Source organism: Macrosteles quadrilineatus, unplaced genomic scaffold (assembly GCF_028750875.1).
Source record: "Macrosteles quadrilineatus isolate MER2022 unplaced genomic scaffold, UCM_ALF_1.0 Scaffold_6__1_contigs__length_79288215, whole genome shotgun sequence".
NCBI classification, from domain to species: domain Eukaryota; kingdom Metazoa; phylum Arthropoda; class Insecta; order Hemiptera; family Cicadellidae; genus Macrosteles; species Macrosteles quadrilineatus.
In genome coordinates this window covers 23255175-23279975 of record NW_026542599.1, presented here as the reverse complement: position 1 = coordinate 23279975, position 24801 = coordinate 23255175, and the positions used below count along the sequence as shown (strand labels likewise).

The 24801-nt window shown below is 33.1% G+C and overlaps 5 protein-coding genes across 5 annotated transcripts in view; 1 reads left to right on the top strand and 4 right to left on the bottom strand.

Moving 5' to 3' along the window:
* LOC128997386 (homeobox protein orthopedia-like) overlaps positions 1 to 1651 on the top strand; it is a 66251-nt gene extending 64600 nt beyond the window's left edge. The window contains exon 5 of the mRNA XM_054423023.1: positions 1605 to 1651. Coding sequence (XP_054278998.1) covers positions 1605 to 1651 — 47 coding nt within the window. The remainder of the gene's footprint in view (positions 1 to 1604) is intronic.
* Positions 1652 to 3403: 1752 nt separating this feature from the next.
* LOC128997345 (uncharacterized) lies at positions 3404 to 7215 on the bottom strand. The gene is made up of 4 exons (XM_054422983.1): positions 6913 to 7215; positions 5794 to 5896; positions 4977 to 5134; positions 3404 to 3678 (listed from the first exon to the last, which is right to left on the bottom strand). Exons 1-4 carry the CDS (start codon positions 7033 to 7035, stop codon positions 3574 to 3576), a joined length of 489 nt encoding a protein of 162 aa, XP_054278958.1. The 5' UTR covers positions 7036 to 7215; the 3' UTR covers positions 3404 to 3573.
* A 456-nt stretch (positions 7216 to 7671) lies between these two features.
* On the bottom strand, positions 7672 to 12635 carry LOC128997228 (uncharacterized). Its single transcript, XM_054422838.1, has 5 exons — positions 12406 to 12635; positions 11069 to 11249; positions 10022 to 10130; positions 8881 to 9008; positions 7672 to 7877 (listed from the first exon to the last, which is right to left on the bottom strand). Exons 1-5 carry the CDS (start codon positions 12585 to 12587, stop codon positions 7752 to 7754), a joined length of 726 nt encoding a protein of 241 aa, XP_054278813.1. The 5' UTR covers positions 12588 to 12635; the 3' UTR covers positions 7672 to 7751.
* A 1704-nt stretch (positions 12636 to 14339) lies between these two features.
* On the bottom strand, positions 14340 to 18982 carry LOC128997067 (uncharacterized). The gene is made up of 5 exons (XM_054422644.1): positions 18617 to 18982; positions 17943 to 18084; positions 16671 to 16804; positions 16276 to 16451; positions 14340 to 14985 (listed from the first exon to the last, which is right to left on the bottom strand). Exons 1-5 carry the CDS (start codon positions 18791 to 18793, stop codon positions 14520 to 14522), a joined length of 1095 nt encoding a protein of 364 aa, XP_054278619.1. The 5' UTR covers positions 18794 to 18982; the 3' UTR covers positions 14340 to 14519.
* Positions 18983 to 19462: 480 nt separating this feature from the next.
* LOC128997385 (uncharacterized) lies at positions 19463 to 22677 on the bottom strand. Its single transcript, XM_054423022.1, has 4 exons — positions 22604 to 22677; positions 21170 to 21329; positions 20754 to 20884; positions 19463 to 20104 (listed from the first exon to the last, which is right to left on the bottom strand). The coding sequence occupies exons 2-4, from the start codon at positions 21171 to 21173 to the stop codon at positions 19463 to 19465; spliced, it is 777 nt and encodes a 258-aa protein (XP_054278997.1). The 5' UTR covers positions 21174 to 21329; positions 22604 to 22677.
* Positions 22678 to 24801: the final 2124 nt, after the last annotated feature.

Sequence of the window (24801 nt, the reverse complement as noted above, 5' to 3'; positions counted from 1 at the left end):
CAATAGGTGAAGGTAATTGTAAATTATCTATTGCATGCACCCCACGTTTTTCGTTTAAATCTTACAAGTATTTATACTCTCCACATATTTAAAAATTATTTTCTACTTTTTAGTGCGTTTAAAAACGTTTTGTTTTAAAAAAGTTTTTTATTTATAAATTATTTTGATACTTTAATTGACAAAAACAATACATTAACATCTAAATCAGCTGGAGGAGGCATGTAGCTCTCTCAAAATAATTGTGAAAAAAATGTATCCAATTTTAAAAGTAAGTTTAAAATACTGTGATAATATTGACTGAAGATTGACTGGAAAGTTTCTTACTCTTCTTAGAACGGAACCCATAACCGTGAGTGATAAAAAAGTTAATTTGTCTGGTAGTTGTATTTAAGTAAGATTTAAAATAAATCATGCATCGAAGTATTAAGAATTTCGTCGTAAAATAATAGTCTGTAACGGATAAAATCTTAATATTGAGTCTACACTCATTCACATATCAACCATGGTCATATCCATATGTGGGAAATATAAATACAGAGGTATGAAGGCAGGAGTGCATGGAGAGTAAATAAAAAACAGTTTGTGGTTCTGTTTCGTCACTCAAGTGTGAAATTTCTCAGCCAAGAGTCAGTACAGCTGTGAAAAGTGACACTTGGGCTCATGTCTTGAAACAGTTACAGACCTTCAACTATCTTGAGGTTTGGAAGTTTAATACATAGGAGGAAAATTATTATTTTTATAACCATTGCATTAATATTAGAAGATATTGATATTATTATGGCGTAGACTGTGTATTGGACTGCTAAAATCAAAACCAAATCAAAACTCAAATCATGGGGCTTAGACTGCTTCCAAGAGAAGAGTTTAATATTTCTCTGTAAGAATTGCCAATGCATAATGTACATTTTAATGCAAGGCGAGTAGTTAAAAACAAAAAGAAACTGTCAAAATGATTGATACGTTTAAAATGCTCAAAAGATAGTAGCTAAAGAAAGAAAGTTTCTGGTGAAATCTCGACTGGAATTACGGACCCAGATGCCTTTTTGTCATTCATCAGTTAACAATGATATAAAATGTAAAAAAAACAATATATTTTTTAAAACACAGTGTAAATTTGAAATAAACTTTGTCCTGAAAGAAAAGAAGCCCCCAGAAATGTCAACGGGCAACGTCACATAGCACAGAAATGATTTCCACATTTTACCTGTACGAGTACACCTATGAAATTACTGTTTGTATAGCCAGAACATGGTTTGTATAAGATTTAGTAACTCATTTAATTTGATTCTCATTTACTAACTAGGATCTAAATCTGACTACCTTAGGGGGTTTTCACCCAAATTGAACTGAGGGTAGTGAACAAATTCTAGCAGGCATATACCTTTTTTAGTTCAAGGTTCAAACGTTGTGGACCTGCAATGTGTGTTAATTTTGGCTCCAAAAACTGGAAAATATGGTCAAATTTAGGTTAATTAATTGAAGTATACTATACAAAGCTAATTTGCCTTTATTATGTCAATGACACACATGGCTTCTGGGTGCAGAAACAATCTTGCTTAGAATATTTAATGTTTTTTTTTCAACTTAGCTGTTATTTTTTTCAGACCCAGTATTCTATGGGCATGATGCTGGAGGTGACTCTCTCAACTGATACTGAAAGTAAGATTGAGAGGAAATCTACAAACATAAGTGAGGAAGCAGAGTCCAAAGATAGACACAGAAGTAGAGGAGGCAACCAAAGAAACTTTTCAGTAAAATCTTTCACAAAAATACTTCCTGTTTTTTGTTAATATTCTTGGAGGTGAAAATTTCGGTTTTAGTGATGAGAAAAATAAATAAAATAAGTTAAAATTTTTTTGCATTTGAAAAATTGTTCTGCAAGTATTTATTAGGTAACACCAAAAATCCTGCTTTGAAAGATGCTGTATCATTAGGTTTCGAGTTCATATTTTTTTCTACAAGCATCTACGGAGTAGGGTCTAAACAAATCTTTGGCTAAGATGAACTTAATTAGAGATCAGATCAAATTTAAGCAAGACAACTTGTAATTTCAACAAAGTATTCAAGAGCAAAAATATTTTTCAGGTTAACATTATCTTGTTACTTTGCTTGCCTCTTTGAAAAGTGTTAGAAAATAAACCAGGAAACTTTTGTCAAATTTGGATAGTATGCTCCTCCAATGTTGTACAGATAAAGTGATATTTTAAGTGTTTTTAATTCTGAGTTTCAGAAATTGTATAAAATGTAAGTTTTTTTACATTTTTTTTATAACTTTAAGCCTTTAAATAAACTTCAAATTTTTTCCCTATATTTGTGAAAAATGTTACTATTTCTATTTCACTTAATTGAAGGGATTAGGATTGAAGATAGCTTAGAATGACATATTTTTAAAGTATCATCTTATTTAAAAAAAGATCCTGCTAACAGTTATAAAACATAATTTGATAATACAGCGCATTGTACAATTTCCCACAACTGAGGTGAATTTAAATACACGTTGTGTTTTTAATTTTACAAACTGTACATTAAACGTTTAAACACCCCATTACCTGTAAATATACATTTTGGATATTTTTATCAGCATAACTAGATGTAGCTCATGGACCTCTATCATGAGATGTATTTATGTTTTTGAGCTGATTGTAGAAATAAATGTAAAATAATGTTGAATGTAAACAGAGTGTCACGTAAAGAAAGACATTTTTATATTTTGTTTAGTTGTAAGTACTTGTAAAGTTGACTATGTGAACTGGTCCTTCTTTATTGTTTACTATGTGCAATAAAGTGTGATGTCTAATTTACATTGACTGGACCCTTTTACAATCCCTCGTTTTAAGTGAAAGAAGTTTGGCAATGCAGTATCATTCCAGCATTTTAGGTTAAATAAAACCTATAGGTACTTACATTAACTTCATACCGTAATTAATATGCTCCTTTTTCCCCACAAACTTATTCCAAAGAAACAGCGATAGATTTTGATAGCGATTGACATCCTACCACACAGGAACCTATTTATAATAAGACTCATTCTTGGCGGATATTACTAAGGCACTGAAATAATATATACCGTATGAGACTTTATGGAAAATTATCAAAGGATAGTTTGATTTTTAAAAATTAAGAATTACTTCCTAAATACATGGTGTCCAAAAATAATAATTTAGAGCTTGAGATATGGTCTATGGTTATAGTGAAGACGTATTCTAAAATCTACATTTAGGATATTCGATATTTGCAATTTTTCTTTATAAATAAACCATTCTCCTATCCCTTCTGCTCAATTTTGGCCCAAACATAATATGTACTTTTACATTGGTAAAAACAAATAGACTTTTACAAATAATATCACCAAAGTTCAAGTTAAAATATATGTCAAAATGTTATAGAGGGTGTTTACAATTTTGAAATTGAAATGGCGAGAAAACCAGCATACTTACAAAAAATGCAAAGGATACACTTTTTGATACCCTGTGTACAGAAAAATTGTTGAGAGCAAAAATTTCTCTGTAAGTAAAATAAAATTAAAACTTTTATAAATGAGGATATACACAAATGCAGTTTTACGCTTCAAATTTAGTTGTTTTGTAAAGCAGCTTTTAATCTTTCCACAATTTGCTCATCACTAATCTGCATTCGTTTGATCAGGATCTTCTTTATTGCACTCTCAGCTCTGAAAACCTGTAAAAGGCAAAATTGAAAAGTCAATATCAGCGTTTCAAGGATTGGTAAGTGCCAATAAACATCTTAGCTCATTATTTAATTCCTTGTAAGGCAACCGGTTCAATAACTATTACATAATATTTTATGCCTTTGTAGAAGTCTAGAGATTATTACTTATAATGAAGTGAATTGATGTAAATAGGTTTTCACACATTAAATAAATTAAAAAGGACGTTTGTCAAAATAATTGTTGATCTGTCAAGTAGTGGTGAAAATATGGAAGCTCTATACAGTCGCTAGAAATGTATTACTGTGCTGTTAAATAACCCCTACGACACTGCCCCTTCGCTAGATAGTGGCGTCCCCATCTTAAATAGTTGATAACAGTTAAAACTATGCCCTTTGCCCTTTGCAATATAGGACCTTTGCAATATAGGAGTGCCCCTGAATGTATTTTAAATGGTGTTCAGGTGTATTCACATATTATAGGAATCTCTTACTAAGGCAAAAATTAAAGAGAGAAAATTTTTAGGATTTTTTTATGAGGATAGCTGGTTTACCTGAATGGGAGAGACTCCAAATTAGTACAAGAGAGAAAAAAGCTTTACATTATATACACACTGTAAAATTGTGTATCTCTTGTGCCAGTTTGGAGTCTTGCCCATTCAGGTAAGCCTGCTATCTCCAAAACAAATCCTGAACCCCTTGGTGTTCTATGTTACATCTTTAACCTAGAGTGAAATTTTGATTTATCATAAATAAATTTGTCAAATATTAGACATAGCCCCTTTTAGTACTTGGATTAAAATAGAGTTGTATCTTTGTATTTTATCTCAATGTTATAATTGGGTTTCTACAATATTGGATTTTTCAGTGTTTTCAATTGTTACCAATTTAAAGCCTAGAATAGGAGTGACAACGGAAACACATTGTCATTGATTTTAAATATATTAATAACGGGTTTTAAAATAGTTTTTTGTGTAATCCAACCTTTTCACTGAAGCTGGTTTAGGATTGATAATTGACACCACTGTGCTAAGTTTGGTTTACCAACTTACAGACATTTTCTGGTGAAAAGGTTAAACAAAAATTTGTCCCCAGATTTTTTTAAACCCTGCATACCTGCATTTTTTTAAAACCTGTTCATCGCTGGTCTGGAATGTTTCTTAAATTATTACTGAGAAACTTGGCTACCGCATTTCTAAAGAAAGTGTAATCATCGAGTTTAGGTAAAATCTATCCCCAGTTCTGGGGATGTAAGTATATTATCGACTTCTTCATTCAAATTGTTCTACTTCGCTGTATTTGACACTCACCGCCACATGTTCGATTGTAAGATTATCCGGGTCAAGGTCCAACACCTTGGCAAAGAACAGCTGCAAGTCTCTGTCCTCGTAGGGGATGTACCATATCTCATTCATGTCACTGTTGGGAACAGGCTTCTTCTGCATGAGCAGTTTATCTTTTGAGACTTCTGCAACAAATAATTGGTCTAAATGTACACAATATCCTAAGAACACCCATGAAACAAAGAGAGGTTTAAACAGATCCAGATATAGTTGTAAATTCAAACAGGTAGTTAACTGTTGAAGCTGATAAGCAAATACTCTGTTTAGGGATTTTTTTAGAGGAAGTGATTCTATAAACCTCCACCTCTCCCTAACTTTGAAAAAACAGCTGACATACCGATTAAGTTAAAATGTTCTGGGGGAACCCAGGAAGCCTTCCCTTTAAACCGCCTACATTTTATGAACATACTATAGTTTTGGTTGACCTGATTACTTCACTTCATTAAGATCAATACACAAATCAGTGGTCTGTTATGATCAAAGGCAATTGAGTTATATCATACGTAAGGTATTTTAATCAAGTATGTGAGGTTTAATGTTCACAATAAAGTCGTGAACAGCATTATCTACCATTATCTAGTATCTATAAGATAGGGAAAATAACAAAATTCCTAAATTAGATGCTTTACAAGCACTGAGTATACTCGCAATAATGCCTGAAAATGAAATATTATTATCAGGGCTACTAGTATGGGTAATTTACGTAATCTGAGATGAAATTACAAGTATTTTTATGTAAATTTACGTACAGTATTCAACAAATTTTTGCAACTTCAATACAAACCCTGTATAACATCCTGGTCCCCATACCGTATATCCACATAGACAGACGTGTGTTGGAAACTATCATGTCTGATCCAGCTGGGGGCATCTTCAGCTACAGGCTCCTATAAAATAACTGTCTTAGAACATTACAATATCATACATATCGTAAAAGTGTTCTCCAGATTAGAATTTTTAATTTTGAAATGATAAATAATATTAAGGAGGTTGTTTAAAGTCCTTATTTGTACCAAAACCCCTTGCAACTGGTTGATCCTGATACTGTATTATGAGTTATCTATCAAGAGTAACATAACAGCTGAAAAATGTATCAGACATGTACTGCAACAGAAAGACAGGCTTAGAATTGCTAACTAGTTACGGGTTAGCCAATATTGTTATAACTTTATGTTTTATGCTTTGTTATTGCTTTATGTTGTTTTGTTTACAATTAGGCGGTTGAGGGGAAGTGATTTCATCCCCCCCTCACCCAAACTTTAAAACGTCTAACAGCTGATATAAATATTAAGCTAAAATAAATGTTATCCAGCAATCTGACACATACTTACTCCCGTTAGCTTTTCAACAACCTTTACCATGGGTAGGGAGTGGGAATTTAACAATGATATTTTATGGGTAAAATCACAAAAGTTGCACTAATTTATGAACCGTAATTTTTACGGCAAATGACAAACGTCAATCAAAATCAGTGTAAGTTAGCCGTTTCTTTCAAAATTCAATTTTTCTGTTATTTTATGGGAAAATCGCGCAAGTACAAGAACTTTTGATCTGCAGTTTTACAGCAATGGGCCGTTGTAATGAAAATCGTATAAGTTACATTTGGGTTAGTTTAACTTTTTCTTTCCTTAAATGGGTTTTTACTTTTTAGTAAATCACAATTAAAAATCAAAATTTAAAAAAAATTAAAAAAGATTGGAGATACCATGGATTATTTTCCAGTTCTTACATATCAAATTTCATCAAAATCGGACCACAGGTGTGGTATGTTGCTCTGCACACAAATACCGACTTAGACGTCACTTTAAAAACTAATTTTTACTTTTTTGAGTCTAACAACATTCCTCTATAACCTTCTTTAGAAAGTGTTAGCTTTAAATATTTAGGAGGAAAAACCACTTACAATTGGTTCCGAGTAATCAGAGGCATCAAGAAGGTCTCCTGAAGAAATATTCCCATGACTTAAATGTAGCTCACAAACACACACAACAGCCATTGACACTACTACACTCACTTGTTGGTACATGATAACAGCTGATAGTAAATTAAAATCAGCTGACTGTAAAAACCAGCTGATGTGAAACCAATATCTACAACAATCAAAAATCACTTTGGTTGAATCTTACTTTTGAAACACTTACTTTTCTGACCTTTGAGACGGCATGTTGGCATTTCTTTTGTCTTATCAGACCTTAGATGATCTTGATAGGAGCTTCTCACACAAAACGTTTAGTTAATTCAGTTTGTAACATATTAATAATTAGTATAATTTGTAATCTACACACTTCAGTTTGGAACTATTTAAATCAACTTTGCTATCTATTCCTTAAAATTTTTATTGCTTTAAAATGTGCCCCTGGGATAGTGAAATGTGACATACAATAGATTTAGTGGATTTCTTTGAGTATTTATCTAAAAAATTGCTATGAGTATTTTCTAACTTACAACAATTTTTATATTAGCTTGAATACTCCCAGAATCTTATGACAATTGAATTTTTGTCACAAATTTCTAATATTTTGTGAACACATTTCCTCTTTGCTCAGAAAAAAGACTATTACAAAAGACTATTACAATTCTATCTATCTATTTATCAATTTATCTATCTATAATGATATAGAATATGTACTTTAGAACTAATAAAATAGCTGGTTTTGCAGGAACTGCAAAATTTTATTTCCATTAATTTTACAACAGTTTATAAAATCTTTTATTTACACAATCTAAAAATAAATCCTTGGACTAAGCGTCAAAAGATGTTCTAGTTACTTCATCGAGTTCAAACTCTTCAATCAATTTACGAATGTACACTTTCTTCTGCACGGCAATCTTTGGGATCCGAATTTTTCTGATGTTGGTGGCATCACCCTGAAAAATTATTACAAATTATTTTTAATAATTTGTACAAAGGAGTTAGGATAAAAAATAGATTAAATTTATGTGAATGTATGGTACAAAAATATTTTAAAATTAAATTGTGTAAATCCATTGTAACACTACTGTTTTCCCGTGCTTACCGTATTAAAATATCTATTTATGTGAGATTAACTAAAAAAAAGCACCTGAATGCTATTCAAAAGGTTACTGAAAAAAATCCATAGAGGCTGGGACCTCGATAACTTTCAAATACCCTCGATTTTATATTATCCTTAACCTCGGAGTCGGCAGGAGCGTCGGCCATCTTGGATTTTCTGCCCATAACGGCAATGTTAATGGTTGAAGCATATTACGGTATTGTTTATTAAGATAAAAAGTTGCAAAATATCTCATTTTAAAGCTCTTCAAACCACGGGTATGATTTGCTATCTACTTTTTAATTTTTAATTGTTATTATTTTGTCAAACTAAATAAGTATATTTACTTCAACTTTAATTTTTTCAATCTCAAAAACAAAAGTTTAAAAATCCTAAAAGCAATTTACATGAAAAATATATTTAAGAATCACATACAATTTTCTGCTCGGTAATCAAGCTTGATTAATATGCTTCAATGTGAACGCATGTTTTTGCTGAACGGTGCTCGGACAACCACTGTTTAGCCAAAAGATGCCAATCTGACGGTCAACAACAATGCAAAATTATTGACTCCTGCCAACTCTTAAAATGTCAACCTTTATAACAATTCTTACTTAAATAATCCCCATGAGAAACATGCTATCAATAAGGTTCTACTGTTATAGTTTGGCCAATGTAAACAAATGGGTACAAGTCTATATAGTGATCTCGTGGGTGACTTAAAACTTTAAAAATTAGGAACATAAGTTATACAAAATCAAATGATAAAACCTTTTTAAGTTCTATGTTCATACTTTTTGAGAAGAACAAGTAAAGCCACCACAGGAACTATTGTACTAAAACAAACATTCATTTACCTGTATTATTTTGATGGATTTTCTAGAAACAGTAAGCACTTTGGATAAATATCGTTCCAACTCATCGTCAATCGCACCTGGCATGACAGGGGCAAAGATTTGGACATGTAACTGCTTGCTGGTATAGCCTGTGAAAAACAAATTTTAGAAAAAAATTCAGTTACACACCATTCAGGCTCTTCCTTGCTGGTCAAAAGTATATATCCGGCAAAACATACTAGAGCTGAAAGCGCACGGTTGTCCCATTAGTGTGGTTCCTCCGTACCATACTTCTGTGTGGTAAATCTCTATACTAACTTTAAAAGTTTAAAATGCAATTTCTAATATATTTTGTTTAAATAAGGGGTTTGGGAGTTGAGTTGAGCCAAATAGGAGATTTAATAGATACATTACTTAGACATAAAGAAATGATGGGGAGTACAGTAGAACCCCTCATATTCGGCCACCACGGGACCAAGCCCCTGGCTGGATAACGATTTGGCCGGATAAACCAACCTACTATGAAAATGACAATTTATACCTAATAATAATAGGTAATCAATATATGCAATCAAAAGTATCATTTAATTCTGTTCTGGGATCATTTTTAGAAAAATAAACATGTTTGTAAAAAGAAAAAAAAAATTTGTAGGTTAAAGTCATTAAGTAATGAATGTACAAATATTATGATTCCAGGTAACAAACCCTATTAAATGGAGGTAAAAATGACAATAAATTGTACTTGAAGATAATTAGGACTTAAATGGTACATGCATTTCTACTCAACATTCTTATTTTGTGAAATACAAAAATTAATGTATTGTACTGTACTAACCCCACTTTGGAAATAATCAACCAACTGATCAGATCTTAGGCCTTCTAGCTCAACTGAGTATAGTGACTCAGCAAATAAATGTATATACAAACAGATAAGTAAAGAGAACAATTTATTTTATGACTTGAGCGGTCACAAAGACTAGTGCTTGCATCTAAACGTCCGTAAGCTGTGAGAAAAACATTTTGATAATGGCTTCTTGAAGGGGCCGGATAAACAGAGGACCGGTAAAACCAAGGCCGGATATGAGGGGTTCTACTGTATTCTAAATGGATTTTCATATCATGATTAAATTCAAAACTGAATAATTTAAAATAAAATTCTTACCAATAATCTTGTTTTCAGGGCCCTTCTCTATTAAAACTTCAAATATCACAGATTTGTTGTCTCTTTTGTCACTTTTCAGTTTGATCTTTGTGATATCAAACTCAGGAATCTGAAAAAGTCACAATAGATTAAAATTAAATACTGCAAATAAAATGTTTTTTAACTCCCTACATTCATAAACTTAGAACACAAAAAGAATTCAACTTTTTGTATTTACTACAAGCGCAGTTTTTTAAGTAAGGTCCATGTTTGCTGTAGCTCTGTAGTTTGTGTGTATGCCGCAATGAGACTCCTCGCTGCTTACTGAAATCATTTGTGGATATAATGACACCATTTGATAATAATTTTAATTTTGCCGGGTGCCTTGAGATTTAAGAAATCTTCAAGGGATGCAATTTTGACTTGGTTGTCTGTTTAAGTTTGGGTTTCCGTCATTGTCATTTATACTAACAGAGACCTTTAACTTGATGTGCATACAAACCTATGCTTACATTAAGAATTTCCTCTGGCTCCTGGCGGGCCTTCCTCCTGAGAAGGTAGTTTATCACTGAATAATGTTTTAAAATGATTTTTAGGTCCAGTGACTTTTTATATATATTAATTTAGGTGCCCCCAGAACTTTTAAAGCGTTAAAAATAGTCAAACATTTTCCAATTTTATGCTTTTGTAACTTTGTAACCATTCAATTAACAAGATTATAAAGAGGACCATTCTTGTATGAAATTTATCATTGATCATCTTTGTAAATAACATACTTTGAGCTAAGCCGTTTTCAAGATATAAAAAAAACTACTGTTTTTTGTTTTTTAATTTCAACCCCTACTTACTTTTTGCTATACAATATGAGGACTATATTGAACAGTTTGGAGTCAAAAATTAGCTTTCACTTTGGATGTTGAGGTTTACTAAAAAAAGGTCTAATTGCACCGTACTTTAGAAACATCAAACTTGATGCAAGCAATTGGATTTTTATGAAGTTCTGAAAAGAAATGAGTTTCAGTCAACTTAAAATTGAATTTTTTTTGTAAGGGAGAGAAAGTCACTCACCATCCTAGACATGAGTTTGTTAGTCTGAGCGTCTCCGAGGCCAGGCGGAGGGCGAATGTAAGTCCGGTTCCAGGCTGTGAAGTTGAACCCCATGACGTGCACTCCGGGGTCATCATCTTGAACTTGACCCTCCCATGGGGGACGAGCCTCATGGAAGTACTTGGTGTCCTTCTGGGCCAACCTGGAACAAGAATATGATCAGATGTAGATTTGTATAAAGAGAAACCCTTTGGAAAGTAATCAATGGTTTGGTTATTTATAAGCATGATTTGATCGTTCAGTACCAGTATTCAACAGCTAAAACAGTTTAAGCTTTGAAACAACTTGGGAGTTACTTTTGTAATTTACTAAGTACTTTGTTAGGCGTAATGTTCAATAAAGCGTTGTCTATTGTCCTATTTAGGTTTTCCCTCATATAACAAACACAAAAATCCAAATATTTTGAAAGCAAATATTTGGACACACACATGGTCAAGACAAAAAGAAGTAAAAAAGTACCTAATCTGATGTACAACTAACCAAACAATTTACACATCCCATCAACTTATAAGGCTGTCCACTGTGTATTTTAGATTAGTCTTTTTCGCCAAGCTCTATAAAACAAGTGAACTGCTAATGAGGTGCGCACAGAACCTGACCAAGACAGCACTCCAGCACTCTAGCCTTTAACTGCCGTTTTCCAAGACATTGACGGTTGTTGGTAGAACTATCGTTATATCTTTCTTGCGTTTGATACGTTTACTAGGTAGATTTAGTATAATGCACACTATAAGTAATGTCCAGCTATTTGTAATAATTAAAGAATAAATGTCAACCAATTAAAAAAAAATAATCAAATCCTTTTATCGTTTGGTAGTGCTTGCTTAGTGCATATTTAACAGTGGAAGGTAAAACTGACAACTTATCTTTATACAAATTTAATAAATTGAAGTTGAGTTTGCCAATTTAAATGTGAATCTATTTTTATTCCTAAATAAAACAACGGATTTCGGAAATTTATAAGATTTTTGTTTTAATTTAGGGTGATATTGTCTTTTATATCGTTGGGGTAAAATTGTACCATTTGTGTTTTGGATGCATTTATGGGAAAGCCATTGTTAGTGAACCAGTCCTCAAGAGAATGAAGTGATCACCTCTCTAAATGGTGTGATGTGAATTTTTTTCTCTTCGCAAATGTTCACTGTGTCATCTGAATACTGAAACGTGGGTATTAGACACTTCCAAAGTTAATATAAAAAAATGAATAAACGTGGCCCCAGGATTGATTCTTGAGGCACTCCACGTGGATCTAATACAACAAACAGGGTAAAAAACCTTCCACCTCAGGTTATTAATACCTGAGCATTTTGTCTACAAGGTGTATCTCTGCCTTTTCCGCCACAGCACTGTCTTCTGGATCGTAGTCTACGACAACATCCCACGGGTCTACTTGGTCCTCGGGAGACCTAGGGTCCACAGTGGTCCAGGAACATCCAGGAGTCGGCCCGGAGAGAGCAAGAATAACAAGAACTGTGAACATCACATCTCAACATTCACTGGGACGGTCACATTATAACTGTTATCTTAACTGATTAGACAGATTGTAGTGTTTGTCAATTAAAATATTATTGTGCTTACAAATTGTATTTCTTTATTCATCAGCAATATTTTTAAATGCATAAACAAAACTCTATTTGTTTACAGGTGGTCCTCAAGATTAAACTGATTTTTATTACAACTCATGTCAAAATAAGGTTAAGAAAATATTTGAAACTAAATTAAAACTTACAAAGTATTGGCTGTTCACAAACTTTAATTGTTAGATCTTCGTTTCTAAATTTCTAAACAATTAAATTTACTTTTATGGTTGTTTTAGGTAAGGGTGAGACATTATGCAATGCTGGTTCAAAAAAAAGTTTCTAATACCTACTCCTCCTAATACCAACCTCAATCTTTCAAAATGTACTATTTTACATTGATATTTTTTCATAATTGATATTCTTGGAATACAATTCCAATTCCAACAATTCCCCTACTTTTTAGAAGTAAAAAGGCCCCCTTTGAATGTTTTGCACGACTTAAGGCCAGCTCTTTTGTTGGTGACTTCAATATAAGGTTGTGTGCTGTGACGATTACAAGTGTCGCTGAGACTGCAAGATATGCTCACCGGTGTTGTGTACCGTGGTCGCGGGAGAAGATTACCGGTGTTGGGAAGGACTACAATTAATGCTCCTCCCAATATCCGGCCTTTAGGCCATTCCGACCATGGCCTGGTCTCGTCATGGTCGGATATTGAGGTGTTTTACTGTAATACAAAAAAATTAAGTGTTCCAGTGAGGTAATCTTCAAGCTTCCCACTATAGTGTCTCGTACAAACAAGATTTGTTGTGGTACTTGGATTTTTGGAGGATTATTGTGACTTGCAATATATTATATGTAATTCACAGTTAACATGTTAAGGTACATTTCTGAACTAATTTTAAATCAAAATCCTAACCAACAATTATTTAAACTATTAATTTCCTTGATCACAGCTAGCGAATGACAGTTTTGGTATTAACTAGATTTGAATTAATCTTCTTTTTAAATTAAAAATTAATAGTAGTAAGTATATAGATACATCATGAGTGATCAGAGGAGCAAGAGCAAGATGCCTTGGGTAGCTTTGCTACTGAATAATATCAGCTGTTTCTTCAGCCATAAGGCTATCAAAGTACAGCTGGTTCCACAAGATCTACTTTTCTCAAACTTACTATATTATTACTAGGCGAGCATTATGACCATGCAGAATTTTTTTTGCATGATAATACAGAATTAAATTCTTCCTTTTTTTTGACAGGTATATCAGCTGTTTCTCAAAGCTGACTATTTAATATGCTAGAGTACTTTGCGAGTAATACTGCTCAGTCCGTTCTCCTTTCTGCTGTACCCTGTATTTCGATTAAAGATGCAATAGTTAACAATCAGTTGACTGCTAAATACAGCTGAGTGGAAACCGTGTTCGCCTAGTATACAAAACCTTGAATGTCTTATTCTTAAAAGTTGCAATGTGGTTAAATGTCAAAGTGGTGATTTTGGATCAGCTACACTTCAAAAATCCAAAATATGAGGTTTGAAACCTTAATGTCAAGTGTTTCAATGAACAATCAACTTCACCATCAATATTAGGGATCAAAGAGGTGTAAAATAAATAATAGAATCTACTTATAAAACTAAACATTCACATTAAACATTTAATTTCACAACTTAAAGTGAAAGTGCACATTGTGCAATAAAACCAGACTTTAGGGTGTGCAGAAGATCATGATTCAGAGAAATAAATTCTGCAAGATTCACAAAACTACTGTCAATGAAGATAAAGATAATACTGATGACTTTAACGTCCTACTTAATTAGCTGAAATGACTTCTCTTGACGCATACACAGTTATAAGTCTTTTAAATATTTAATTACAACAGTCTATCCTTCCTTCTCAAAGCCCAGCCTTAAACTCGACTTCATGATAATCAAGTTCATCGAGAAAATCATGTGTCTCGTTTTGGAAAATAGGAACGTAAACTTTTCTCCCCACCACTCTAGAACCATCTTCCGACAGTGTGTCCCTAACAGTCAATCCTGATATCCTCTCAGGGCAGGACATTCTAGGCCCTGCAGAGAACTTCTTGGACTTCTCCACATCCGAGTTCCAAACTCCCTCGAGGATCTTCCTCGTCAACTTGAGCGTCTTGCTACCCTGATAGTTCTCTAGGAGAGGTCTTGCTACAAAGTTCGGTAGACTCTTCTTCAGCAGCCTCCCCCTCACGATGATCTCCTGGTTGGGCATGAGGTCCTTCAGCACCTTGTCCAGGATGGATGGGTTCTTGATGTAGTTAGGAGTCTCAGAAGGATTCATATCTTCTTCGCTCAACACTGGCGCTGGGCCGGTCGGAACTTCAGACCTGTTGAGAATACTCAATGTAAGGGAGGAATCAGTGTTTGAACAAAGCTTATGTAACTTAAATAATTAGTTAGGTACTTTGACTAAATAGAATTATACATATCATTTCTTTCTTTAAGTTACCTTAAAATAAACGTAGTTGAAATTACCCACAGACGGAGTTTTACTTGTTTAAGTTATCTTAAAATAAACGAAGTTGAAATGACCCACAGATGAAGTGAGCTGATGTCTTTTGTGACAATTTTTAAAGTCAAACTAAAAAGATATATTTTTACAGCCCCGGCACATCAAGGTATGAACTTTAAGGCGAAGATGCCTGAGCGATGAGTGTTAAATGGTTAAGATGACAACTATATTGCTGCCTAAGATCAGCTGATCTTTATCCATGATCACTCATTAATCCCAATGATCAAAGACAGCTGTGTCCAGTTTTAAACCATTTCTGATTTTGAATTTTCTCATAATCAAATCGGTAACTTACTTATTACTAAGCGAACACGGTTTCCACTCAGCTGTATTTAGCAGTCAACTGATTGTTAACTATTGCATCTTTAATCAAAATACAGGGTACAGCAGAACGAAGTAACGGACTGAGCAGTATTACTCGCAAAGTACTCTAGCATATTAAATAGTCAGTAATTGCAATGCAATAAGCTTTTTTTGGCTGTATTTTAGTTTACACAATTATGTTCTTTAGTGTGAACAGTCAACACAACATTTTATGGTGTTCTCACTTAGGGTCTATGAAGAAGATGGCTTCTTTATATACAAAACTCTAAATCAGTTCTTCTTCTTGAGAGATTGAAACGTCTAAAACCTCCATTGTCCAAAAATGCCACTGGTGTTGACATGAAAAAAAATGCATTCCAGTTCTAACTTTTTCAGCCATTCCAAAAAGTCTCCTTCACTGTCATACTGGTTTATTAGATCCGCAAATCTTGTAGTAGCACCAGACATGTTCACAGTTTGACCGTCAAAATAGCTTGTAAGAAAATAAAACTCAGTATTTATTTTGCAACCTATGTATATTTTCTATTTAGAAAATCACAACTATAAAAAACTCTCTCACCACAAATTGACCTCTCCAATAACAATTGAGCATAAAAACATAAACTTTAAAAGTAAACAAAAACAAAACTACTAGTCAGCTGATAATTCCCAAATACAACTATGTCTGTGATTTACTATGGTATATTAAAATGATTTTCAATCTTTTCGTCCCGAGTCATACCCTAATGGCATGGACCTCCAATCAAAGTCGCTCAACAACACAAATCAGATCACCACTTACCTAGTCTCGGTGTAAGACAGCACTTTGTCCCTCTTCATGGTTTCCTCGGCCTCTGCCTCTTCCTGCACCTCCAATGTGAACGGTTGGAGGTTGGCGTGAAGCCGTTGTTGACATTCCCTCTCCGATATCGCTCTTGCTTTCACCACAATTCTCCTGGCCATCTGTTGCTTGTCAGACTGTAGAAAACGGTTTGATTGGCCACAATGTCAAATTATTTGTAAAGTACAGAATTTGTATGTAGATTACACAACACGCCAGGGTGTGCAATTTAAAGTGAAGATGAGCAAACGATGAACATACAGTAGTGATAAATTTGTCACTAAGATCAGCTGTTTCTAACAGAAGTGTGTTAATAATCTAACATTACAAAAGTGAACGGAGAAGCCAAACATTACCAGTACAATCTCCACGTCATCCCTTCGGACTTGCAGTACATTGGAGATGAATCTCCACAACTCCATGTTGAGAGCATCCTGAATCTCCGGAGAACTCTGGACGGCTGCCCACAGCTGATTGTGCTCTCCGCCTACTACAGAAATACACAGGATATACAATCTCTAGCTCTACATGAGAAAACTTTGTAGGATTGTAGAAATGTAGATAGCCCCTTGTATGAGGGAGATAGGATAGATTGGCTGTAAATATTGATTTTTCATTAGTTTCTGAAATCTTCATAAATGGCTATGAGAAGTTGAAAGAAATCGTCACAATAGTGAACCATAAGTGAATCGACATCACCATACAAAAAGGGTGTGTTGCTGTCCTAGGGGTTAGCGTCTTGGAAATTTGGGGGAAAGAGAAACTGGTTTGTTTCTCACATATTTAAAAACGTTTGATGGGATTGTACCGCTTTCCCCTAAAAGCCCTTGAGATTCGCTCTTTGAAAATATCAAATCAAAGAAGCCCATTTGCAATTATTTTACTATTGTTAACAAAACTTGCAAACCTGACGCTAAGAGGTAAGGGAAATACTAGAAAGCTGAGCGATATTGCATACTTGTAGCTATGTAAGATGCTAGGCAAACTAAATATTGGTGACTAAGACGATGTGAAATTAATGAGTAACTTTTGAAATGTAAAGCAGGAAGTGCCTATGAATCCCTGCCCCCTCTTAAGCTATACTGGGAAGAATTTATTTTTCCTACAGTTACCTAACAATGTACATGTTCTCTCACTGATTTGAGAAAGCAAAGTGGCCAATTCTCTTATCAGTGAGACAATGTTAACATTGTCTCACTCTAATTACTTTGTCTCACTCCAGATTTGCAACGTGAAGGCACGAAATAGTGAGCACGTAACATGCAGGCAACGTCGTATGCGCGCGAAATACGTTGGCAGCACTGGCAGTAAATCAGCTGGTCAGCTGTTGTACTGTTGTATTTGTCACTTCACATTAAATGTTATATTAAAAGTTCACTTCTGTGTAAAAATAGGTTATGTTTCTTCACCAATTTATTTGTTTTATGGTAACTGTCGGAAAAGTATAATGTGCAACTCGAGTTCAAAGTACAATTGCCTCACTCGAGAAACCATTCCTCACTCGCCTACGGCTCATGAGTAAGGATTTCTCTCGAGTGAGTCAATTGCTCACTTTTCTCACTAGTTGCACAAATAACTATATACTAGTAATTTTGCCACTAAAACGAGCTTAAAAATATTATGCTCACCCATTAGACGGTTCTCTTTTCCTCTGATGACCCACAGGTCAAAAAATATGTTCTTCTGATCGTCCCTAAACACCTGTGGAAGAGGCACTTTTTCTTCTTCCGATGCTTCTTCTTGCCCCGCTGACTTCTTTCCAGCGTAGGACTACATGATACAATTATTGTAAAGAAATTAACGACAAAACAGTGAGGAATAACAAAAAAAATTTTAAGTAAAGTTAGTTTACTTTATTTGCAAAAACAATGACATAATTGAGTAAAAATTAAATAACAATTTTGAAGTTTTGTTTTGTTGGGATTTTTTTTTTTTTTTAGATTAAATAATAAATACAAACTAAGTTTAGTTATTGGGACAGTAAAATATTATTTGTAAAAGAATGGAATGTACAAAAAAACACCATTGAGAACCAGTTGTTATCACCTATTAATATTCTGAACTACTAGTCTTTTAATCCAAGGTGTATAGTTCCGGGTAATGATGAGTGCTGCAAGTTAATCAACAATGACTTTATTGGAGAAATCAATACCGTAGAGAAAAACAAGTTAATATCCTAACAATCTATGTTCAGTTGGATTTATAATCATTTTACAATCGATTTTCTCTCAAAAACACTTTTGCTCATAAAACGGATCAACAATTACGATAGTATAGGTTAGTCTAGGCACTCAAAACTTACCTTAACAGTGTCAAATATGGGGTTGAGTATGTTGTCAGCTTGAGGTCCCAAGATTGTCCTCAACTCAGTAAAGTTTACAGGTTTAAAATTTGAAATATTGAAGTTATTCATTGGCACAGAAGATACGTATGTTTTGATAACCACGCAATAGGTGAACACCACAAAATAAGTGGTCATAATTGGATTCCTTGCTAACAAATGTGTCTATGTTTGTATTTCAGTTAACATTAGTTTAACTTTCACACAACCGAACATAATATTTCCAATTCAACTAAATACAATAAAAGCACAAAGAAATCCAAATTTTCTTAAAATCATGTTTTTACTAACACTAGAATGTAAATAATTTCACTGAAAACATTGTACGTCCAAAGTTTTTCTGCCACTGATTAACTACTATGGCTTATCAGTAAAATCTTGAATATTATTGTTGATATGAACTAATCAACTAATGTAAAATGAATCGCTGTAAAAATGGAAGTCTTTTGTTAAGACCCTAAGTATTTCTGATGATTGATGCATGGATTAAAGTAACTTAAATAGTACATCAAACATAAATCAAATATATTACCAATGATAAACACAAAATGTTAAGTGACTTGGATAGGGAATTCTAGTTATTGACAATAGAGAAACCCCACAGATAGCAGAACCCAGCCAAAAGAAGATGTAAAACAACTGTCATAGGAAGATTGTCCAGTCCCTGAAGTAAGGATATACCAAATTCCAAAGAATATTGAAAGCAATCCACAAGGAGTTTTAGTCACAAAAAGATCAAAAATCTCAGTCTGAGGAAAATGAACAATGATTGGAGGACAAAAAATATATTTTCCAATCAACTTAAGATTAAACTACTTCAGTATATTCCAGCTCTTCGACCAGGTCAACAGTGGCATTCCTATACAAAATGTTAACAACTCTTCTGCTAACAACATTCTGTTTGTCTGGACTCAAATAATCAAGCATGATCAGATCAGGTACTGGGTGAGACATTTCAATCCGCATTTTAGACTTGGGATATTTCACACTTCTGTCGGTTCCTTCAAGAATTCTTCTCACCACCTTTAATTTCTTCTGACCACGGTAATCGTCCAGAACTGGTTTAACCGGAGACCCTGGTACTAGCCTTCCTCTGAACGTTACTTCCTTCTGTACTCCTAGATCTCTGAAAACCTTAGCCATCAAACTAGGATCCTTCTCGTAGTAGGGCTTCATCTCAAGAAGTCTTTTACTTAGTGACTTTTCTGACAATTCTTCGTCTTTCTTCAAGTTCTTCTCGTAGTATTTCCATTGACCGTTGTCAGATTTTGCGGTGTCGTTGTGAGCGTAGACTGCTAGTGGAGTGTGGGGAAACAGCAATGCTTGGCTGGTTGATGGTACCTCGCCTTTTACATAAGGTTGTAAGTATTCTTTTATCTTGTTTATACATTCTTGTTTAGACATTATACCATTCCTTAGCAAAACTCTTCTTCCGATTTCTCCTGGAAACTGGAACAAGATTCATTAAGATTATTTTCTCATAGTGGGTTGGATCGTTTTGGCGCATTCACATGAGTACTATTCAATTTGTGAAAAACTAATTATTTTTTAGTGTATCATAACAATAAATTTAGTGAAATTGGAACAATCTAATTTCTAAAACCCTCTAGCACCACTATAGATACTGGACTAGATAGCCCATTTACTCTGACTGGAAAAGCCAAATTTTATGTGATAACTATTTACAATTTTGGTGTCTTGTTATGGTTAATATCTTTGACTTCACGTGCAGCAAATCCACAAATATTTTAATGGTTTGGAACACTGTCCATTGAACTTCTCTCTAATGAAAATGGTTTAGGCATTAAGGAACACGTGGAATCCACCAGAAACAAAAAAAGTATGCTGCTCTTAACTTGTGTTCTTTATCACTATTTTTTGCGTTGGCTTTAGTTCAAAAGTTGTTGTAACAGATACACAAATTATAATGGTACCCACCATATAACTTAGTTAGCTAACTCTACCGGTAAGTTAGATAAACTTACTCCTTGCGGTCTGATTCATAAAAAATGGTGGTCTATGTAGCAATTTGATCTCTACTTCATGGTAATGCATTGTCTATGACCAAAGACAATTGAAATTATAGAGGTAAACTTACAAGTAGTATTTCAAATTTTGCCATGTCCACTGCTAGAACTGTGGCAATGAATTTCCATAAATTATATTCAGCTGTGTTGCGTATGTCATCAGTGGGTCCAATCGACACAACTAAGACTCCATTGTTAGCAGCTGGAAAAATTGTAAACAAATCGAAATAAGTATAAAATGGGGTTGATTAAACTTTGATGACCTTGAAGTTCAATATTTTACTCTACTTTCTGTTAAACTTAAGTATCAAAGTTGAGATAATTAGACTTGATGTGCGTATAAACCTATCTACCCTCCTGCTGCGGAATCATCCGCAAACCAAATGTTTCGTTTACCACTGTAACAGTGATAATTTATAGTTTAAACCTTTTTGACAAAACATACAATTGAAACGTTTAATCATTATTTTAAAATTTCATCACTCACACATAATCCTGTTATCATCTCCCTTGATAGCATAGATGTCAAAATAGACATTTTTCTCATCATCACAGTGAACAAATGACGCCCCAGAATCAGTTGATTTTCCAAAAGGGCTTGGTATAAAAATTCCAGAATCTACAGGCGCTGATAATACACACTGAAACTGACATGGAAAAGTAACTACAATGGTCCCTTCGTGTTAGTGATGTGTTAATTACAAAGAACTAATTACAGACTCACAAACAGTCTGTACTACAACCAAGTCTGTACAACCAGTCTGTACTGTATTGCAACTTAGATCAATTCTCTTTCCGAAAAGACGTACACAATCACTATACAAGAGGTAGGGATAAAATAGATATATTGCAGCACAGATTGGCAAAAACCAAACGTTCACATAAATTAAATTGTATAATGTTTTTTAATAAGCTACCTGAAGAAGCAAAATTAGTTTCTTACAGTATTTTTAAAAATAAACTGTATGACTGGATTGTTAAAAATCCCTTTTACAAAATTGATGATTTTTTAAGTTGTGAAATAAATATTAGTTTTTGAAGAGTAAGTTTAAATAAAGCTTTTATTTTCATGTAAGTGGCTATTTAAATTTAGATATTTTGTACTGTAAACACTGAATCACCTTGTAACTATGTATAACAATGACGTGTCCTATTTCTTTTATAAAGATCAATGGAAATAAATATTTCTTATTCTTATTCTTACTAATTGTGTACAGTAGACTCACAAACATAGCCTAAAATGTGGCTGCAAAGGCGGTCGAGTTAGTGAAAATGCAATTTATCGAGAATAATAGGTTTAAATGTGAAGAAATTCATCAAATACACCATGAGATGATTTTAACATAACATTAAACAGAATAAAAACTCGCATATGATTGGACATGGGACATCGTCAAATCAGTTTCAAAAGCAGAGTGAAAAAGACAGTTTTCCAAAATTATAGAACTTACATAAAGGTTGTGCCACTTTTGTTTAGCCGCAATGTGCCATTTGCCATGTGTTGCCAATGTGGTGCTAAGTGTTGGCAATGCATTGCAACTCTTTTGTTAGCTAGTGTTTTTTGTAATATTGTTCATTTATTGTAGCTCATAAAAACGTCTTAAGGATATGCAGTAGACTTGCAAACCTATTTCTTATGTCAATTCGACTTTACTGCATGTGAAGTCCAGGTAATTTGGCAAGAAAACTTATATTACTTTTTAATAGATTGAGGTTGGTTTTTTTTTAAGATGAGATATTGATATTGATTAGAAAATGTCGAAGAATTGTAACACATTCACAAAATGAAATTATGATTGTAATGTATAACAGAAGTGAGTTTGTTACTTTAAAAAATCAAACCTTACCACAAGGCATAAATAAAAAAAACTTCACTTCCACATATTACACTTACACTACAGAACTAAACAAAAATACTTACCTCAATAAATAAAGTCAACGATAAAACATTGATGAAAAATAGTATGAATGCGAACAAATAATCCAGTGATACATTGAACATTATAGTCAGTTATATAAACACCCTGTATATTCGTATTCATTTTGAACAAAAATAAACAAGTATCCAAAACACCTTATCACTTCACAGATAGTAATCTTTAAGTTGGTATCAATGACTAATCAAAGCTAAGGTGACACAGTGGACATACATATTAATCACTAATCATTCAATTTAGGCATAGTCATTCAAAATATTTATGAGAGATTACATAAATATCAGCTGATGGTAATAAAATTGCATTCTGCTGAAGAATCAAACACCAAAAAAGTAGGTTACTTAATGTACACACACAAAATTGAACACGCAAAATCAACTGCAACTGATTGTGTGAACTGTAAAGCGTGTTCCCACAAGGCAGGAGATGAATACTACATTATCGTATTTATTAGAAACTCAGCCTCTTTCCTGCACCATTTGGTTAATTTAATTATCTACTCATCCCTCGTAAAAACTCTGAATATTGTACTTGTAAAATCAGGTGTACCAGTATCCACAGGGTAGGAAATGACTATACAAAATTACAGCTAAATATTTATTTGCCATTATAATTCATATACTTAAGGCACATATATACTGATCATTAGGAAAGGAATTACAATAACAACATTAATTTTCTAATATAAAAAACTAGGCTATATGCCATATTCACTATTTAAAAGCAACACTTTACACTTTTTAGTTTCAAATGTGCTTTGTCCTTTAAAAGAATTTTCAAGAAATTCAATAGAGATGACATAATCTTGAATGAAATGTTGATAAAAAATGAATTGCACTCAAGTTGATTAGTTTCAGTCTTTTTCCAAGTAGTTTATCCGTCTGTAAAAATGTTTATGAAAAACCTTTTATATTGGTTAATAGGGTATTGAAAATGTGAGCACATGGTATGGATAAAAATTAAAACTCTCAATTCATATATTCAAGTCAATTTATATATACCGACCTCAATTCTAACTTAAGTTACACAAACCAGAACGTTTGTATAATTTATATATTGTTTTAGGGTTTCCAATAAAATATTTATGTGTTAAACATAACCTGCATAAAACTTTAGCCAAGGATCCTCTAATACAGGAAATATGTAGGCTTAAACAAGAATAAAAGGAAATGTAAATTCATAAAGTTACCACAGCAGCATAAGTTTGACTAGTTAAAGGTTCCAATTCAAGTTAATTTTTTTTAATTTTAGCTTAAAAAAACCTTATAACATGTACGGTAATGTAGAAAATTAGTTTGAGTAAAAAAACCTATTCCTTTCTACAAATATATGACAAGTTTGTTCAAATGTTTTTACCACATTGTGCAACGGCAATAGGAACAACACATTTCATTATCAAAGTATTAAATTGATTCCTAGCACGTTTTATATACCTAGAAAAATAATTTATGAAACCTACAATTTGTTTACCTAACTATCGATATCTACAAAGTAACTTAATTCTAAAGTATAATCATATGAAATATATTATTTTAATACTATACAACATCTACATTGATGATTAACATGTGAGTTTTAAGGTTTTATGTTTATTGAGACATTTCAGAATCAATAAAATTACAAGTATCATTCCAGAAAAACAATTACATTTTTTAACAGTAAAAACAAGACAGTGTTACGTCAGTTTAAAAGGTTACTTGAGTCTTTGAAGTCTTTTTTGGACTGAGTAATCAATTTATTTCTAATACTTCAGATCAAAACTACATTATATAATTGGGCTTAGTTCTTGAGATGTTCAAAACCTTTTCCATTTTACACATCCTAATATCAGCTTCCACAAACTTAACATTTTACAACATAAACACTATCGTAAAGTAATCATTACATTTCCCCGTTAAAGTAGTAGCTAGTTTTACAATTAAAAATAACTTGTTACAACTGATACATCAACAATGAGTTGCTGTAAATGGGCATTTTTATCCTCGCCTCGCTCATAAACTTTTTCATCTTCCTAAACTGAAAATGCTACTCAGTGAAAAAGACAGCATCTTTTTGTTGCCAGCAATTATAATATACTGTCAGTACTAAAATACTATTCTACAGACCACAAGAAAATTTTTGCAAAAAAAGTTAACACAATTTGTCTAGTTGAGCTTGAAAACAAAATTGTATAAATTTGACT

Bases quoted from the DNA above. Each gene is read 5' to 3' on its own strand.
- LOC128997228 (XM_054422838.1), bottom strand. From the start codon at position 12,587: ATGTTCACAGTTCTTGTTATTCTTGCTCTCTCCGGGCCGACTCCTGGA. The intron at 11,250-12,405 runs GTATTAATAACC...TTCTTGTTCCAG, and splicing joins CTTGTAGACAAAATGCTCAG to GTTGGCCCAGAAGGACACCA. The intron at 10,131-11,068 runs GTGAGTGACTTT...TGACTTTTTCAG, and splicing joins ACAAACTCATGTCTAGGATG to ATTCCTGAGTTTGATATCAC.
- LOC128997067 (XM_054422644.1), bottom strand. From the start codon at position 18,793: ATGACCACTTATTTTGTGGTGTTCACCTATTGCGTGGTTATCAAAACA. The intron at 18,085-18,616 runs GTAAGTTTTGAG...TGTATCATGTAG, and splicing joins CCATATTTGACACTGTTAAG to TCCTACGCTGGAAAGAAGTC. The intron at 16,452-16,670 runs GTAATGTTTGGC...CGTTTTCTACAG, and splicing joins ATGACGTGGAGATTGTACTG to TCTGACAAGCAACAGATGGC.
- LOC128997345 (XM_054422983.1), bottom strand. From the start codon at position 7,035: ATGTACCAACAAGTGAGTGTAGTAGTGTCAATGGCTGTTGTGTGTGTT. The intron at 5,135-5,793 runs GTTTGTATTGAA...TATTTGTTGCAG, and splicing joins GGACCAGGATGTTATACAGG to AAGTCTCAAAAGATAAACTG. The intron at 3,679-4,976 runs GTGAGTGTCAAA...TGCCTTTTACAG, and splicing joins TTACAATCGAACATGTGGCG to GTTTTCAGAGCTGAGAGTGC.
- LOC128997385 (XM_054423022.1), bottom strand. The intron at 20,105-20,753 runs GTAAGTTTACCT...ATCTTGTTCCAG, and splicing joins CAAAATTTGAAATACTACTT to TTTCCAGGAGAAATCGGAAG.